The 14,600-nt window shown below is 43.0% G+C and overlaps 1 protein-coding gene across 1 annotated transcript in view; it reads right to left on the minus strand.

The window, feature by feature from the left end:
• LOC146788598 (tenascin-X-like) overlaps positions 1-14,600 on the minus strand; it is a 694,637-nt gene that overhangs the window by 589,904 nt on the left and 90,133 nt on the right. The window contains exons 11-12 of the mRNA XM_085633173.1: positions 7,724-7,978; positions 4,677-4,931 (exon numbers count right to left, since the gene is read on the minus strand). Of these exons, the coding sequence (XP_085489299.1) occupies positions 4,677-4,931; positions 7,724-7,978 (510 nt within the window). The remainder of the gene's footprint in view (positions 1-4,676; positions 4,932-7,723; positions 7,979-14,600) is intronic.

Genomic DNA, 14,600 nt, shown 5'->3' on the forward strand with positions numbered 1-14,600 from the left:
AAGTGCGAGGGAGGGGTGGGTTGAGAATTTCAGCTTCAGTGGAAAGACAGACACTGCATGAGCTGGTGGGCAGAAGCATCAACAGGGACTATTCACCATTTTAAAAATTAACTCGTTTAAGCAGCCCTGCAACGGGTACAATCCGAATCCCTCCCGAGCATGCTCTCGTAAACCCTACGTCACCACATACATGTGGCCACGGCCCCAATGGACTTCTGAGAGTGTTAAACAAGGAACTGCGAGTGGTGAGCTCCCCGCCTCCAGAGAGTTGAGCAGCAAGGTACAAGTTTGTCACATTGAAGAGCGAGCCACACACAACAAAAGAAAGGCATGGGCGTCATTATTCAATATGAAGCAGCATTCTCAAAGTTAAAGCATGGCGCGCTGTGGGAAAAAAACACAATGTTGGAAATGGTCCCCCCTCACTTCTCGTGCTGCTTGTTCTGACCGCCCCCGGGCTGAGCTCTGAAGAGTTACCGGCCGGCGAATGGAATAAAGTCTGCTGGTAATTTAAAGAAATAAAAAAATGTTTGGGTGCACAACAAAAGAAAGGCGCAGCGTGGTAATGTTAAAGGTAAAGTGCGGTGTGGCGGGTTTAAAAAAATAATAATTTTATTGACACGATACCCCCTTGCGTCGCATGGTGCTTCTTCTGAATGTTAGAATCAGTGAAATATAGAGGGTGCCCCGCTGGTTAAAAAAAAAAGCATTTGCAATGCAATAGGTCTCGCATTTACGCGAGTTTAAGCTATTGGCATTGCAAATGACAATGCCTTTTAGTTATGTTTTACAAATGAAAACAAAAATAAAAGGCATTGTCATTTGCAATGTCAATAGCTCAAACTCGCGTAAATGCGAGACCTATTGCATTGCAAATGCTTGTCCTAACTTTCCCTTTAGCCATGCTGCACAGAGACGCTGCTGAACATGGCTAAATGGTAGCCATCTGCTTTCGAAACAGATATTATAGATTGCTCCTGTGGAGATGGAATCTGTGGCAGAAGAATGAATAGTGGACTATTGCAGTCAACTCAAACCATTGAGTTCTCACAATTAGATCACCCGAAGGGGTTACACTTCAGTGGACAACTGACACGGTCTCGCTATTTTGATTTCTGTTTCTTCTGTCGTTGCACTAGAACTACCGAAACCAGCCAAGCCAAGAAGCCCTCGTGTAAAAAGTGAAGTCAGACCAACCGATATAGATTTACATATCTGGATTTTGAGCCCATTACGACTTTAGTAAACATTAACAAGAGTACCAGCAACGTGCTGTACGGTCAAAGTTAGGAATTGCATAAGACGCCGAATTACGTCGTAGGCGATTTGTGACCTTTGCAGCATAAAAACAAACAAAAAAAAAGGTTTCCCCATCCAAATTATTCACACAGATTCCACTGACATCGCGGTTACTACTGCGTCAAGCTCCGTTGTGGCCTTTAGCACGAGACCACCGTCCCGTTAATGTATTAGTATGTGTTACCGTCCATCTCACGAATACACGTAGTTAGCCTTAAGAAGGGGGCGGGGGGGTACCGGAACATCCCGCATTAATCTATTTAGATTAATGCACGCGTGATCTGTGCAGTTTAGGCCTCTAAGAACATATTGCGCGCGCGAAGCTTGTGATAATAACAAATGGCCTAGTTTGGGGAGGGGCACATCGTCATGCTAGGCTGCGTTTTAAGGAGAAACAGTCGCGGAAAAAAAATAAAACTATTGTCTGCCCACAGCCTGCGGATCCACGACGCCTGCCTGTAACTGCTGAGACGAGAAAGGCCTCTCGCAACAGGCCTATTTACAAACCACATCTCCAGAATAATCTATCTGCTAGCAGGAAAGCCACCCGCCCGGTAAAGGCCTCTTATCTTGGAGCTAACACTCACCGCAGGCGGCAGGGGAAATCCGTGCACCGTTAGGACCGGAGCGCGAGGCCCTCAGGAGAACGTCGTCAGTCGGATCCCCAGTGGACTCTTCTTTCAGCTTCAAAATTCTTTTATTTCTGTTTCCCCCTTTTGGAAATGTCGGAGACGGAGTCTGTGTACCAGCTTACAGCAAAACAAGGGAGCCCTGGACGAAAGTGAGGCCTGGAGCGAAGAAGGGGCGGGGCAAGAAAAACAAGCTGTTCCACTGTGAAGCGCGTTCACAGAGCAGAATCGGCTCGTGCCCGGAGCAGAATCGGCTCGTGCCCAGGTTGGTCTCCCTTGGGAGGAAACACGGCAACAATAGTACTCGTTGGCGGCAGCGCTTGGCGCTGCAACGCCAGCGAGACCTAAAAAGGACCTAAAGCCTCATGATGCTGCACAAACATGATTGGTTGCACACATAGGGCCAGATGTCCGAAAGAATTTTGCATTCTTAAAGAGAACGAATCTCAATTTTGGTCCGTTAAGAAATGTTAAATTGCCTTTAAATCTGTACAAAGGAAGATGGGGAATCATGAAATGTGGTTTCTAGTTTCTACCCAGTAGAAATTGCATTGTGCAATTCCCTAAATAGTAAATCGCAAATAGGGATTTCCTATTTGTGATTTCCTAACCAAATGTACAAAGCATTTCCTAAATGCAAAATGCGCATTTAGGAAATGCTATTACCATCGATTCCAAGCCAATTGTAACCAGGTGCAATTGTAAAAGGCACCATAAGGCACACACTTGCCCCTAGGGCTCTACATGCGCACCACTTCTTTTTAGGCTGCATAAAGGGGGAACTTAGACTAAAACATTCATACCTATTGGCCTTTGGGCCCACAGGAATGGTTAGTTTAGCATCTCTTAGATAGTGATTTCCTAATGGCTATTCCTACAAAGTAGGAATCCGTATTAGGAAATCTCTATTTTTGTACATTCCATTTTCCATTTCCTAAATAGAGATATTCTAATAGCAGAGTAGGAATTTCTATTGGGAAATCTCAGATGTTGTGCAAAATAACTTTGGAGTGGCATACAGCCTTGAGTAACTACCAGTCAACTGAGATTACTTTAAGCATTTCATCCCGCAGCTTTTGTATACTTTTGTGCCAGGATATACTGGACATAGGGCACTTCAACCACTATCAGCTCAGGAAGGGCAGCTGGCAAGGTTCCTGAATTGTCATTAACTTGAAAAGGATAAAAGTGAAGCTTGTCAATTCATAGGTCATTGTAAGAAGAGACCAGAGGAGAGGGAAGCTTTTGTCCTCTAGGCCAAAGATAACCAGTTGTACACCACAGCAGTGAGATAAGAAGTTGTTCCTAGGATCCGTTTCATGTAGCTGAGGAGGAAAGGACCGCCATTTCCCTGAACACACCCCTGCCTTTCCCACGGGTCACCTTCAGGGGCAGAAGTCCTGTGTCATGTTCGATTTACGTTCGAGTAGCCCAATGTGGATAGCTTGCAATTAGGCAAATTGCCAGATTGCTCGAACCAACCACCTAAAAAAATCCAATCAAGGTGTGAATTTAGCAGCCAAAGATTTCAATTTAGTCGCACTCAGAGCTTTTTGATGCTTGAAAAATATGTTCAGCACACTCTTGCACCAATCCTTTCTTATTTTAAATTCGGGATTCAGCCTGCAGCCTTGCCCCGATGGAGAATGCTGTGCTTAAAAAAGAGCAATATATTTGACTCAGTTTGTGTCACACTTTCACCACTCAATCTGGTGCAGGAGCAACACAAACTTCTAAACCCACGCAATGCTGCTTTGCTTGGCTTTGAGTGGCTCAAAAAATATGGAGTAACACAACGCAGCCCAAAACTTTACTTTGCCCTGGGTAGGCATTCCATGGGCGTTGCAAGAGTGTTTACACACAACTCTCATGGCTTTTGATGCATTCCTAGATTTACAAGACCTTATAAACCTGGGAATGTAATACAAATATACTCCTCAGGAGATGCATAATGAGCAGAAATACCTTTATTTGTCCTTGTTTTTTCCTCTTTCTGTGTGTTCTGCATACTGCAGCACACATAGAAGGAGGAAAAAGCCTCTCAGGATTGTTTTTGTGCATGATGGTGCTCCTTCCTGGAAAAACACAATCCTCCCTACAACACAGGTGCCCTTGTTCAATGGTGCAAGGGTGCCTGCATTGGCGCTAACTAATCTGACAAAGTGGCACCAGCGCAAGGGAAAAGGTCAGAAATGCGGCGTACTGAATAAATATGGTGCATTCTTGCCCTTTCCCTGTGATGCGGGCTATGCAAATAAATAGGCCCTCAAGTGTGAATGAAGAAAACTTGACAGTGAAGGCAAGAAAAGTATCCGACCGACGAGCGGGCGTCTTTGGCTGCCGAAATTGAACTGTTTTTGCTCTAAGCTTTTCCTGCCAAAATTGATGACTTTAGTGGGACCGTGTCCAGAGACTACCTGGCTTTAAATGGACTTCCTCAGATAAAGTCTGCCGCCTTGCCCTGCTAGAGGATTTCAACTTCCATTTCAGAGACTAAGTCAGAAGGTAAAAATAGTTGACTGGGATGAAACTGTTGGGTGTATCCGACCTGTGCTCTGTCGCAGTGAGCCTGAAATCATGCCTAGGTCTCGAGCATATGCCAAAATTACCTTTTATTGTCTCTTTCATTTGTTACTGCACTTTTCTTTTAAATCTTTTACATTTCATTTCTCGGGTTCTGAACATTGATATTATACCTGAAATGGCAAACTGTCAAAATGGTTTCAATTTCATATGGAAAATGCTCACCTGTGGATTCTGATATCACGCTGCTCTCTCCCTGAAGACCATTTCCAGACACAGCTGAGACTAAGAACGTGTAGTAATTCCCAGGTATTAAATTTGTGATGGACACATTTTCATAGAATGTCATCACATTTGAGGCTGGGTCACCTAACACTTGTATCAAATAGAAGCTTTTGTTGCCAGTCGGTGGTAGCCAACTGAGGGAAACAGAATTGAGGGAAACATCGGTGACGTTCAGATCATTGGTGACATTGGGTACTGAAAGAAAAAATAAAGGAATGTGAGTACCTATTACATACATTTCTTAAGCAGTTATCTAAAGTTTGAACTCCTAATAGTAATGTCAAAGAATGAATACTCGAGATTGACTGCTGCCTGCTCAGCATGGTGCTAATAGTCAATAGCATCCTTTACTGACAGCATCAACCTCTGTAGATATCTTGCCATAAGTGATGGTCTTTGCCAAAGATAAAAACTGATCAAGAAGTGAAATACAATTAAAGCTGGTAAAGGTCATCAGAATGTGGCCATTAAGGATGCTAAAAATATCCCTCTAATTTAACCGTGTAAAGGTATCAAATAATTAACAATCTTGCATACTGCTTTATGTCTCTGTCAATCAACTTAGAACCCAAGCCATATAATAAATACCCACATTGTTTAAAACACTCATCAACAAAAAGCTTTTCATGCACTGCAAATTCTTCTCAGGGGAAGGAAAATATGTGGTCTGGATACAGAAAAGCAAAGCTCATTGTCCTGTGTATAATACGATATTATTTAAGCACTTGCAATTCAGAGCATTTTTATCCCCTCAGATCAATCTTTCGCATTGTGAAGTCCAATGCTCTGCAAACAGAGCACAAATAAACAGTGCAGATATCCATTATAATAGATGTCAAGCTAGATTCAGATAATTCATTAAACCAAGTGAAATGAGGGAATAAAGTAAAATTGGTTCAAATAAAATGGAGGCCATTTTGGTTCCTTATTCTCTAATCTTAGTTATGAACACAAAGTAAACATATTTCCAATCTGAAAAAATGCTCCTTAGAGCATCCACCACATTGTTTGCTTATTTTATTGCATGTTTGAAAGCTCTGCACATTAGGGAAGTGTGGAACAATGCCCAGTGTATGTGCTCTGACCCCTAGAACATGTAAACATGTGGCTAGTCCCAGATTCACCTATCTAACACTCTTTGGAGGCCATAGTATATGGAGTAGAAGCTATACTCACAGCATGGAAAGTTAAAGGTCACCTGTGGATTGCAGCACTTATTGTTCAATCCAGTAGTGTGAAATGGAGAACTTGGCTTCAGGCATGCCAAAGTCTAGTTTAAATCTGTGGACAGACCTCTCAAAATCATCATTATGGTAGGTGAAAAACTTCCCATTCATTATTAATGAGTCACACCTATCAATACCTTGCAGTTTATAAGGTAGGGTGCCTGGTATTTAAACATGGGACATGTAGAAATTTAAGAGTACTCTCTAACCTAAATTGGGAACGTGGGTGGTGATTACGATGGCAGAGGGTTTGCCAGCACCAGCCGTCCGGTGGATGGCCATCCTCCATCAGACAATGATTCTCCGCCCGCCAAATTCGGATGGCGGGGGGAATCATACCGCGACCGTGGTGGGCGCAAAGACTGCCCGCCACGGATCTACCACAGGCAATCATTCTGATTGCCTGGCGGACTGTCCAGATAGCATAAAATGGTGTCGGTGCCTAGCAGGCACTGTCTGCCAGATTAGGATGCTGGCCACAGCGGGCCTTTTCATGGCGGGTAAACCGCCATTTAAAGGGTGGCAGATAAGGCATTCGGGGGCCAGTTGCGTGCCTCCCTTGTGTTGGGGGCGGTGGTGCACCGTGGGGGTAAAAACCAAAGGAAATGATGGACGGAGTGTTGAAAATTGCAAGCACTCACCCAACTGATCTGGGTTTAATCCATCACCGTTCTTTAGCCCACTCTGCCACCCCAGTTCAGACATGGCCATATGCAAATCAGTCTGACCCTGTGCCTCATGGGAACAGTCCAGCCCGAACTGCCAAGCCATGTCTTCCCTGGACCGGAAACAAGCATCCTAGGACCGGTTTCTGGCATTTCAGCCGTCTTCAGCCAGGCTTGCTTGAATCCAGTGGCAAAGTGAGCAAGGGACTCACGTCTGAGCATACCCTGCCAACTTATGGCGAACAAAGCAAAAACCAAAGGAAATGATGGACGGAGTGTTGAACATTGCAAGCACTCACCCCCAGTCAACTGATCTGGGTTTAATCCATCACCGTTCTTTAGCCCACTCTGCCACCCCAGTTCAGACATGGCCATATGCAAATCAGTCTGACCCTGTGCCTCATGGGAACAGTTCAGCCCGAACTGCCAAGCCATGTCTTCCCTGGACCGGAAACAAGCTTCCTAGGACCGGTTTCTGGCATTTCAGCCGTCTTCAGCCAGGCACTGTGGGGGTACCCATGGTACACCCCTACATTTCACTGCACTACGTGGCAGGCACCACGTGGTGCCTGCCACGCAGTGCAGTGAAAAGCATAACATGCATTTTTAGCATTGCGGCGGGTGCTGCAGCCAGCAGCACCCACCACAATGTGAACAATGCATGATGCGACTGCCACGGTGGCAGTCACATCGTAATCTGATGTGCGGGACCGCCGCGTTGCAGGCAGGCGGCCATATGCACCGTTACGGTTGCGGGCGGACTTGAGTCTGTCCGCCATCGTAATGACATCCTTGGTTCAGAATATAATTGTTATTCTCTTCAAACTTTCTTCCATAAAATGTTTTCAAAATAATAACCACAATTAGATGAAATCTAAGAGTCTGAACTCTCTTTAAGGCAGATACAATAAAGGTATGCTTTCCATGAAATTTGTAGTCAAGGCAATGGTGTTGTCTCTGCTTGTTGAATTTATAATCTATATATTTCTGTTGTTGTTTTGTTAGTTAGTAACATTATCCAGTTTATACATCTTTACACGATTGGTATTGCATCTGTAATTGCATATGAGATTACTTTTACAATGAAAATACTCACCTGTATATTCTGATATTACATACTCATTTCCCAAATCACCATTTTCAAACACAGCTGAGATTATGAATGTGTAGTAATTTCCAGGTATCAAATTTGTGATGGACACAAATTCAACAAGTGTGGTAACATTTGAGGAAGGATTTCCTGACATTTTCACCAAATAGGAGCGTATTCCGTTAGTCCCTGGTACCCAGCTCAGTGAAATTGAATCAATGGTAACTTCTACGATGTTAAGATTCGAAATTTGATGGTTTTCTGAAATAAAGAAAACAGAACGTGAATTAGTATCAAACTGACTAGAACTACCTTCACACCAGTCCTTCCTCAATGCAACTCAATTGACCTTTTTTATTCAGTAGTCACAAAGGATCGGACAAAAAGTGTGGTAAAAATCTTAAAAAGTTGAAGTATCTGCCTAAGACACATATTTTGGCACCTAATGAACTCAAACAAAACCAATATTGTGTATATAAATAGTGGATAAAGGTTTCAATATAGTATTCCTATATACACTGATAAGTACATTACAGAAATAATGAGACAACTCTCTGTTGACTCGACTATGAAAAGTTACCCGGAAATCTAACCACAGCACTACACACTCACATGGATAGATCGTACCAGAGGGAAATAATCACATAGGAAGAGAAACAATATCTCTTTATGTAACACCCAGTTATGGCTACCATGTACATAATGCTAAAAATACACAAACCAAGATAGACTCAGAACTACAATTTTTCTTGCATAGCCTATCATCTTACATTAATCACTCAAAGGATAAACTCCAGAAATTGTAGAACATTGAACTGCAGAAGAATTGTCTACTAGCAACAATCACTGGGCCTCTTTACAAAAAAATAGACACAAAAATGGGCTGGAAATGGTAAGAAAAGCTCTGTCAACCAGATCCATACACATTCTGGAGAGAAATGAAATGATCATTGAGATGCTCCAGTACATTATTTCACATTTCATATTAAGATTTTCCGACAAATGCATGGCCCCGAAATTGGGGGTCACATTTGCCCCACTGTATGTCCGCATCACTTTGAGAAAGGTAGGAAATTTCTGGAGCTAGGATATTCAGAAAGTGCACCATAACAGAACACAAAATCTTCTAGGGGCATCCCATAGGCAATATCTCGTTGAGACGGGAGCGTCTACGCAAACTCTTGCCTGGTCGTATACACTATCAGTCAACAAACTGAATATATACATTACCAAACCAGTTTCTAAATACTCAATGAACTACCTGGAACTTACCCCATACATCGAAGATAATAAAATCAACAGTCCGATTCACAGGAAGGAAGGAGCATCTAATGTAATCCTACATGCAGAAATCTGCCATCCTATTAGCATTATATAAAATATTCCAAGACTGGAATTTATTAAGCCAAGAAGAAATTACGTCAAAAACAATGAATATCAGGTAAATTCCCAGAAAATTAAAACAATATTACACTACAGAGCATAGAATCTCAATCTACTTGACTCAACCATGGCTGAAGTTTCAAATTTGGACTGTATTACCCTCCTACATGACCACATACCAAGTTTGGAACCAGGATCAAAAGATTTCTCACTGACATAAGCCACCAAAAACAAAAATGGTCTTCATATCCTTAGAAACAGCACCCAGAAACACGGAATATTGCTAAAGGGCAACCCAAACAGACGAGATCAATGATTTTTTCCGGATTGGGTTCTGTTGTGCAAAAAATCTTAAACAATTCCTATGTAGTCCCGGGCATAACAGTGGGCGAGCCCGGTGCCCTGCTGCTGAGGCTCGTCATTCCTCCCCTTCCTGTCATCATGTGAGACTACTTGCGGGTCGTGCGCAGACGGAAGCGGTGAGCCCTGAGCAGCAAGCTGCGATGAAGGGCTCGGTGGCTCAAGGATGATAACAAGCGGAACCCACGGTGAAAAAATCCTGCAAGGAGACTACGGCTATGTCGAGGATTATCTGACCCCCGTGATGACATGGCAGAATCTACGGGGTAATGAACTGGTGCTGAGATAAGAGGTAAATGGAGGCTTTAGGCCACCATGGCTGATGTCGAAGCCAGAGGAGGCTCTTAGGTGAAGAAAAGGGCATATTCTCTGTCCAGATACTGGAGTAGGTGTCCCTTTGTGTTTTTTGTGGGGAGGTTCTGTGGCTGCAAGTGTGAAAGTAGCCTGGAAAAGTATTTGGCTTATATGGTGTCCATATAGCAGAACTACAGTGTCCCACAGTGATCTATAGTGTAGGAGTTAGAGACACTCATTCTGGAGGTATGGACTGTGAAGTATGCAGCAGATGATCCTGAGGGGATCAGTACGAGGAGCAAGAGCTTCAGCTGAGGCACCCACCCCTCCAGCGTTGACTCTAAAGGCTAAGAGGAAAGCAGCGCAATCTCGAATTCCGGCAGCCAGGAGAGGAAGAGCTATACAGAAGAAGAGTGGGGCGGCGAATACTGCAATGGATCTTGTATTCCCAGGTTCCTCTCCCCCGGCACTTACTTCCGCAGGGTCATTGCCAGAAATGGATAACAGCAATAGGGGCCCTGGTAGGGAGGACTCGGGGGCCTCAGGCAGAATCGTAAGTTAATGGGGGTGGATGTTCCATGGTCCTCCGGCATTCAGCAAGAGACTGACTGGGATGGAAATGAGGTAGGGTCTGCGCAACAGGCTGTAAGAGAAGTAGCTGAGGAGAATAACAAGATGGTAGGGGTGGGCAATCCTCCTAAAGACTACCTGTAGTTTCTAAAAATGATAAGACAACACAAATGGGCACCAATTTACTGCCTGTTGTCCGTACATCACCTGGAGTGGTATTTCAAGTTGCTCTGGAAATGTATCTGGTAATAACCTGGGTCAGAGAGGGCAGTCTGTACAAGGGACAGGTCTAGCTGCGCCTATACAGTCTGCTCAAGGGAAAGGTCTGGATCAGCCTATACATGAATGCAAGATACTAGGCTGCCCAGGGTTATCGTATCCCTCAGTATCCCGCAGTCTCCTGATGAAACCATTCACCTAAGCAGCAGGGGGCTAGAAACACGACTTTCGTTTCAAGGGGCAGCAACATTACGAGCCAGCCTCCACTGGTCTCAACGCACCAAATGCAACAGCTTTTCGAGACTATTTTGGGAGAAATACACGACTTTTAAACCTCTCAGGCCCAAGAGCTCTCTCTAGTACATGAGAGATTAGACAAAATTGAGAATATGGTACAGCAAATACCAGAGCGATTTAAAGAATTGGAGCACGTGTATCTGACATTGAGGACCACTCCCTGTCATGTGACTCAGATATTGCCTCTCTCCAGAAAAAGCTGCTGACCTCACAGTTAAAGAAAGACGAGATGGAGAATTACCATAGACGATCTAATTTGCGCTTTACATGGATACCGGAGGATAGTGAACACTTCAATGGTCAGTCTAATCCTTTGGTTATGAGTCGAAGATCAGAGAAAATATACTTGAGAAAGTACCAAGGACCTTACTATAATGAGGGTCCATAGAGTCCCCTCCCAGAAATATCCAGGATGCAAGTATCCCAGGACGATGATTGTTAATTTCTCTGATTACCGCATTAGAGAGGCCATTTTAACTAAAGCGATTCAAAAGAAGAATATTGTCCCACCCGATGGATCCAAGGTGAGAGTGTTCTCCGATATGTGTGCGTCACCAGCAGGAAGACTTTGTGGGCATGATGGGTCAATTCGAGAGTGCAGCAGCGAAAATTTCTATCGTCCATCAGTCCAAAATGAACGTTTTATGGAGAGGACAGTTTCATCTATGATCCATTCTTGAAGAAGCTCAAGAAATACTACAAAAGATATCCCAAGCAAGTGGAAAATAGGAAAATGAGGAGTTTCTGAGAAGAGCGCGATCTCCAGGACTTTAGGACTGTAAAAGCTCGGTTTTTTGTATGATCATTTGCAAGTGATATATGCAAGTGGTTTAGGCTTAGTTACTTGCACTTGGTAATTTATGTCCTTTGCACTTTGTGAACTGTGTTCACTTTAACTGTGCTCACTTTTACTACTGCACTTTGTTCTCCTCTATGGGGATTATGTATTGGGTAAAGCTACTATTATTTTCTGTTGTTATAGGTATTTTGTACCAGACAATTAGACTGCACTTTGCACTTTATGCACGGTGCTCACTTTCACTATTGCCCTTTATTTTTCCTCTATGATGGGGGAATGGTAACTACCATGCTGGATTAGGAAAAGTGTGTAGCAACCTCTTCTTGAATAAGTAACGGATACAGTAAAGATGATTTGCACTTTATGTATTACCCATTTTCGATACTAGAATTAGCTGGAACATCAGGTTTTTTTTAGAAGTTCCGGCAGACAAGGATTCTTATATGCATGTGTTTTGTGTGTGCAAGAAATGAGTTGCCTTTTCCTATGTTGAGGGGTTTTAGGCTTTGGCCAATAAAACCAGTTCCAGCTTGATATTTCTTGGTCTGTGTGGGCACTTAAAGCACAAGCACTGTTTGTTGATGGTAGTACTTTATACAGGAGATACTCCGAGGGTTACAAGTCATAGGATATACAGCACCAAGGGGGAGGTGGATAGACGTACAACCAGGTGCCAGGACAAGGCGCCTTTGTTTGATGGGTTGGCTGAGGAAAGGAGGTAAGGGCTACCCCCTTCCTCAGGTAGCTTTGGAAGGTAGGGGGTGGTGGGGTGGTGGGGTGAAGGATTATAAAAAAATGGGCAGGAAATAGCAGGCCAGTAATGAACAAGAAACAGGATTGCAACGTAACCAAGTTCAGGGGTCAAGGGGTATGCTGCGGTCTTTATGTCACTGAGGGGTTAGAGGTAACTTCAACAAAGGAGACAGTACAAATTAAGGTCTTGCAAAGGGGAGAGTTTAAAATGTATTAGTTGGTTGTGTTAAGGTGCTATGTGTTATCCTGAAGAACATCACAACCACTAAAGTTAATCTCGTGCAACGTAAATGGGTTTTTAAATGTACAGAAATGAGGAACAATGTTAAAATGGTTCGACTCATTCTCCCCACAGATGATTTTTTTGCAAGAGACACACCTTAAGTCCAACTCCCCTAATTTATCACACCCCAGGAAGTATGCTCAGGCATACTTTGCTTCGGCACATACTGAAGTATGGAGGGTGGGTATTTGACTTTCATCTGCGCTAGATTGGGAGGTGGGAAAAATGATTCGGCATGAAGGAGCAAGATGGATTTGGATTGAAGTCCAAGTTAATGGGGTAGGGCTAGTGTTGTTGAAATACTATGGGCCAATTTATGATGACATTAAGACCTTGAAACAGATATATGGCTTGTTGATAAATGCCCATGGCTCCAGTTATGGGAGACGATTTTAATTTTATTCAAGATTTAGGCCTAGATACGTCAAATAAGGGTAAACAGCAATTACAACCAAAGACGGCTAGATTATTAAGAATCATCAAAGAAGATTTTGCCCTATTCGATCCTTGGCGGGTAGATCACCCAGGCTTTACTCAGTTTACACGCTATTCAGCTAGATTTAAAACAGCTTCACGATTGGACTTCATCTTGAGAAATAACCAAATTGTAAGAGGGGAATCTGTCATTTTTTCTAATTTGTTTTCTGATCATTCATTAGTCTCCCTGGTAATATATTTACCCACCCCTAATAAAAAAAATTAAGGTGGTACTTTGATACTGAATTGCTCTCGGATCCAATATGGATCTCCAAAATTCGTGAGTTTATACAGTAGTTTTATAAAGAGAATAATATTACAGAATCAGGTGTTATGGTCTGGAAAGCTGATAAGGGCTCTTTTCAGTGATGGGTAATTGCATATAAGGCTAATCTACATAAAGTGAAGCAACATAAGATCGAAGAATACCTGTAGATCGAGCTAGGGGAGATCTTACGTCCAGGCCCCTAGGAGATCCTGAGGAGGAGTTTCTTCAGCAGGAATTAATAAGGGCAATAGAGCAATTCAATTTTTGTTTTATTCTCGAAGAGATCTCTGGAAGCAAAGCTTTTCAACAGAAGTATACGAAGAAATCCAAGAGATAGGAAAATTATTAGCCTGGTCAAATAAAACACAACAGAGTAGGCAACTAATTCCACAAATAAGAGACCCAAGCACTGCGAGTCCAGTTAGTGATAAAGATAAAATTGCCGAAATGTTTGTTTCTCACTTTAAGAAAATTTATGCAGAGACCCAGCTAGTTAACACCCAGGTCCTTGAGGAATTTTTTCCAGAAGTTCAGTTACCCATGATTACTAAGGATAATTGTAAGGCTCTGAATGAACTAATTTCACCCGCAGAACTAACTGAAATTGTAACAGGAATGGCTAGTGCTCAGGTAAGTGGTAATGATGGAATACCGATTGAAGTCTATAAGCTGGTTTTGGATGATCTCTCCCCTTTTTTGTTATTTTTTATTATTCCTGTACAATCAGATTATGGGTGGGTTGCTGTCTCTGACAGATTCAAGGAATCAGGTGTGATTACTATCCTGAAGAAAGATAAGGAACCTAAGGGCCTAAGCTCCTATCACCCAATAGGTCTATTAAATGTAGACTACAAGCTTTGTATGAACATTTGGGCAAATGGGATCTCAGGATGTGCGCAACAGGTGGTACACGCTGACGAAACAGAGTTTCTGCCCGGTTGGTTGATGGCTATGAATACCTTTTTTTAAATTCAAGCTATCAATTATTTTTCAGTCAGAAAGGATAGAGTGGCTATCGTAATGATGGATGCAGAAAAGGCATTCGATCTAGTGGATTGGCACGCTCTTTTATTTTTATTTTAGGGAAGTTTGGTTTTGCACCCCACTGATAGAAATGTTAAGAGGAATTTATAAGGGGCAATTGCAAAATTAATCATATCTGCGGATCAGGCGGGTAAAG

The sequence above is a fragment of the Triturus cristatus genome, chromosome 11 (genome assembly GCF_964204655.1).
Source record: "Triturus cristatus chromosome 11, aTriCri1.1, whole genome shotgun sequence".
Lineage (NCBI taxonomy): Eukaryota > Metazoa > Chordata > Amphibia > Caudata > Salamandridae > Triturus > Triturus cristatus.